General features: G+C 55.7%; 1 protein-coding gene across 2 annotated transcripts in view; it reads right to left on the reverse strand.

Annotated features, from left to right (window-relative positions):
- The window catches only part of ERBB3 (erb-b2 receptor tyrosine kinase 3), a 17,648-nt gene extending 15,380 nt beyond the window's left edge, over positions 1-2,268 (reverse strand). For both annotated transcript variants that reach the window (XM_024737021.1, XM_024737020.1), the window contains exon 1: positions 2,064-2,268. In XM_024737021.1, the coding sequence (XP_024592789.1) occupies positions 2,064-2,145 (82 nt within the window). In that variant the 5' untranslated portion in view covers positions 2,146-2,268. The remainder of the gene's footprint in view (positions 1-2,063) is intronic.
- Positions 2,269-5,091: the final 2,823 nt, after the last annotated feature.

Consider the following 5,091-nt stretch of genomic DNA (forward strand, 5'->3'; position numbering starts at 1 on the left):
CCCTTCTCCCCAGAGAAGGGAGGAGCCAGGATTTCTGCACAGGGAAGTGGGGTGTGGGCGTGTACACACACACACACACACACACACACACACACACACACACACGCACACACGCGCACGCACGCACACACACACACACACACACACACTCGTACACGTACACAGCTCCCCTACTGGCCCAGAAATCTACACTGGTTCTGTCCTTGGGTTTCCTTATTTGGAAGTATTTCAGGTGGCCCCATCCATTCCACCTGCCCATATGTGTTTGTGCAAACTTTGTGTCCGTGCTTGGGAGGCTACAGTGTTCGAGATCCCAGTTCCCTGCCACCCTGAGGGTAAAGTCCACATTACACAAATAGGAGCAAAGGGCTGGGTGGGAAGAGAGTATGAACAGCACCTCTGAGGAGGAACCAGGCAGCTTGGGGAGGAGGGGGGGGTAGGGGAATTAGAAAGTCCCTGCTATACGCAGGAATTAGGGGCACAGGGAGGGCCAGTGGCACAGACCCCCCCTTTGGTAAAGAGCACTGGGGTGGGTCACAGCAAGAATCTCCAGCCCCTCCTTAACCAGAGGCCTCCTCTCCAAAGTCCCCCACCCCCCATCACAGCCAGGACAAAGGGGCTATAGAAGGACTGAGACAGGGCCGGATGCCCAGAGGCTGCAGGATCCAGATAAAGGGTAAAGAGACCCAACCATGCCTGCCTCCTGTCTCCCTCAGGGAAGGTGGCCAGGATCTGGGACTCCTGGTTTCCCAGCTGAAGATTCCAGGGGTCTGGATGGGACAGTGATACAGTCACTTTACTCAGTCTCTCCCACTCCAATCCCCAGACCCCCGCCCTCCACCAGCTGGGAATGTTCACATCTCAAGATCCCAGGGTCTAAATTTAGGCCCAGCAACTGTGAGGGAAGCACAGGTGTTTCTCCCACTCCCACCCTGGGGAAGGGGCCCTGACTGTGCCAAACCCCAAGCCGAGATCTGGGGGGAGGGGAGGAAATCAACAGGGTTCCTCCAGTGCCAGCAACCCCAGCACCCCTCAGGTGTCCATGGTCCCAGAGACACCCCAAAGAGGTGGGCTCAGCTGGCATGGGAGTGGGAGGAGGAACAGAGGAGCAATCCGACTCTTGTCTAGACTGCTAGAGACAGCCAGACAATAAACAGAATGGGGGTGGGGGTGACTCTGGGCCTAAGAAGGACGTCCCCCCCCCCGCCAAGGACAGGGGCCTCAGAAGACAGGACAGGCGCCCTGTTGGCCCTCAGGTTGGAGACAGAAAAGACAGAGAGAAATAGCGTCTGCAAGTCCTTGACCCTATAGCTCCTGGCTCAGTGCTTTGTACATAGTAGATGCTCAATAAGTATTAGTTGAATTGATCTGGGTCTTGACAAAAAAAGTTTGGTCAAGTCGGGGACCAGCTAACTTTATTATTTTGAGAGAAAGAGGCCAGTCAGCCTCTGCAGGGCCTCTCACCCTGCTGTCACCTGGACTTGGCCCTTGGGTTAATCTCAGCTCTCCACAGGGCAGGCCCACTCACGGAAGAGGAGGTGCCTCTCTTGTTTTCCAACAGTAGACAACAACAACCTCCCCCCTTCCACAGCTCCACCCTGCCGGCAAAACAACAAAACTGGAGGTTTTTGAGCCCCTGGGGGCAGGAGGTTGGGAACAAACCGAGAACCCCCCCTTCCCTGCCCCGCTCTTTCCAAGATCTCCACCTCCAATCATCCCCTCACGTTTACAGAATGGAGGTCCCAGCTCCCCTCCCTGCAGGGCCCCTCAGAAGTGTGAACTGTTTCGGCATCAGCCCTACCCGGAGAGACAAATCCTCAGAGGGTCCGCGACACGGCAGGGAGGAGGTGGCCGGGGCAAGGTAGTGGTTCGGGAATCCCGTCCCCGCCCGGACCATGCCGAGAACCTGATCCTGACGGTCTTCGCCCAGGGGGCCCCAGCGCGCCGGGGCTCCGCACCCCCAGCCTCGCACAGCCCGAGCTCCTGCCCCTGGCCTCCGGCACCCCGCGAATTTGGCTCGGAATCCCAGGTTCCGAGCCTGTCGGTGCTCCCGCACCGCTTACCTGCCTGCGAGTTGCCCACCTCGGAGCCCCGGGCCAGGCTGAGGAGGAAGCCCAGCACCTGCAGAGCCCCGTTCGCTCTCATGACTCCAGCGGAGAGTGAGGGGAGCCCAGCCCAATCCGGCCGGTGGTCGGCCCTGGACTAGGACATCTAAGCGGAGCCACCTGAGCCGCCGGAGACTTGGTAGCGGCGGCAGAGGAGGTTGCAAACTGCAACCGGAGCCGGAGCCGGAGTTTGGGGCGGGATGGCAGGGGAGGGGTGTAGTCTGCAAGGGAGCGCAGGGGGAGGGGGTGAATCTCGGCCGCGCCCCGTCGGGCGCGAGGCTGGAGTAGCGATTGCTGGAGCCTCTGCGGCCCGCCCCGAGCGCGCCCCACGCCCCAGTGCCCGGCAACTTGGCCGCGCAGATCCTGGACGGGTCTCGCCCTAATTTTTCTCCGGGAGCTGAAGTAAGGGGAGGCCAAGATTCCAAACGCCCCCAAATGCTTCCAAAGGAGAAAGGTAATGGGGGTGGGGAGAGCGCTCCAAAGCCCGACCCCCTGCAAGTTGGCCTCGCCCACTAACCAAATCACTCAACTCCCCTAGCCGGTTGGGTCACTTGGGGGATTTTCCGTCTGAATGTGAATGCTTCTCTCCGAGTGTGTTTTTGAGGGGGAGGGTGTTTTTGCCGCCCGCTGAGGCCACCTCAGTTTCCCCGGAACCGCCTCGAAACCCCATAACTCATGCACCCTGCCGAGGAACCCGAGCCCCAGAGGCCGCGTGAAATTGCAGTGTCTCCGGCCGCTTCCTCCTCCAGACCCGGCGCCGGCCCGGCCTCTCCCGGGGATTTGGTTGGGGGGGCGGGGGTGGCTTCCAGCCTGGGAACAGACCCCGAAGCCCGCCTTTTCACTTCCACTCCGGGAGGGGCTCCCGCACCTGTCGCCGTCCCCTCTGCTGCCCCCCAAGGCCGCCTGGGAGAACAGCTGCCTCCCCTTGCACACTGGGGTCGGACCGCGCCGTCGGGGCGGCCAGCGTTCCCACCACAGGCGCTCACTTTCCCAGGCCTTCCGGGCCCTGGCTGTCGCTGGAGAGGAGAAGGAGGGGGACGCGGAGAGGGCACTAGAGACTGCGTCCCCCAAAGGCATGAACCCTGGGCACCTCCAGCACCAGCTCCAGGATTCTGGCCAGAGGCGGTGGGGTGCACCGCGAGGGGCTGCCCCAAACCTAGCCAGACTCCAAGTGGATCCGACGGGCACCCCCTGGTGCCCAACCGGCGGCAGTGAGGCCCCCACACGGCGTTGCATTCCGGATCTTGCCCAGAGAGCCTAATTATCTTCCCCGGAGTTTCAAGCCTGAAGACTTCGAGAACATTTTAACTTTGATTAAGAAAAATTCCACCTCTCACTCCAAGCAAAGATTACTGGCTAAAATTCTTTAAACTTGCTTTGTATTGATCGTCATCCTAGAGGGCCCATTCTCTGGGGAGGCTACCTCTCTGGAGGCTACCTTTGCCCTCTGGGCGTTGATCTTGCCCTGACCACTTACATAACAGTCATAATAGTAATAGCAACATTAACATATACATACATATACCACGTGGTTTTCAAGTGCTTCCTCAACTTAGAGAATGTTTCACTTAACATAAAAATTATGTGACCTAGGGGACTTCACTCTAGTTTACAGAACTGGAAATGTAGGACTACTCCAAGGTCATCCACCCGGTGACAATGCTGAGATGATCAGGTGATCAGAAGAAGGGACTCCGGTTTTTTGCTAGGATTTCGTCTGTCACTCTGAGACTGGAGCTTCCCCTGCTCAGAATCAAACTCCCGTGATAACTGAGCTAACAGCACTTAAGGGGACTTTCATTTTATCACTCATCCACCTTGACCTAGTTAGTCTTCAGGCTCTGGTTCTGAAGGAGGAAACCCTCCTTATTTTCTTTGTTTGTAGAGCAGTCATATTTACTTAAAGGTTGTCGTTTGTATTTACTGAGAAAAGACAGGGAGGTCTTCATTACTGAAAGCTAGCTGTATTTCTTCCTATTATCACCAACCCTAACCCTCCCCTCCCCGACTAGATAGCCAGGTGTGCTTGCTGGTATCCATTCTTCAATACATTATGCTAAACATCAGGGAGGTAAACATTGGATAAAGCTGACAAGGGGCCATCTCTGTTGGGTGCTGCTCTGATTCAATAAATGAAGGAAGGGAGGCTTTATTTACCAACGCTCTCTGCAGTTATCCAGCATCCCTTTATTTTTCCTTACTCTTAGATGATAACTTTGGTTCTTGTTTTATTGTGAAAAGTAATCAAAAGAAGACATCCTTATCTATCTCACACCAATCTGGCCAAATTACCTCCATCCTCACTTATGTATTCTGACTTCCATCTCGTTACAGTGAATTGTCATTGCTGCTACTTAAGCTGTCACTCTCCCATTCCCATCCCTCACCCCACCCTCACCCCCACCCTCCAGTTGTACACCTCAGTCCATTTCTTTAATTAATTTATTTATTTATTTATTTATTTTTGGCTGCATTGGGTCTTCGTTGCTGCACCCGGCCTTCTTTAGTTGTGGTGAGCGGGGGCTATACTTTGTTGCAGTGCGCGGGCTTCTCATTGCTGTGGCTTCTCTTGTTCCAGAGCTTGGGCTGTAGGCACGTGGGCTTCAGTAGTTGTGGCACGCGGACTCAGTAGTTATGGCACGCAGGCTCTAGAGCGCGGGATCAGTAGTGGTGGCGCACGGACTTAGTTGCTCCGCGGCATGTGGGATCTTCCGGGACCAGAGCTCGAACCCCTGTCCCCTGCACTGGCAGGCGGATTCTTAACCACTGAGCCACCAGGGAAGCCCCGTCAGTCCATTTCTTCTTGTCTTTTTCCTGTATTATCCCCTTTCTCCTGTATTATCAATTTTTCTCTCTACTAGATCATTCCTATTAGCATACAAGTGTGCTGTAATATCTACCATCTTAAAAAAATAAAACAAAACAAACTTTCTCTGACCACGCCCCTCGTGGCCTTCTAGTCCTTTGCTCCTAACTGCTGCGAGAT

This window comes from Neophocaena asiaeorientalis, unplaced genomic scaffold (assembly GCF_003031525.2).
Source record: "Neophocaena asiaeorientalis asiaeorientalis breed wild unplaced genomic scaffold, Neophocaena_asiaeorientalis_V1.1 scaffold134, whole genome shotgun sequence".
Classification (NCBI taxonomy): Eukaryota; Metazoa; Chordata; class Mammalia; order Artiodactyla; family Phocoenidae; genus Neophocaena; species Neophocaena asiaeorientalis.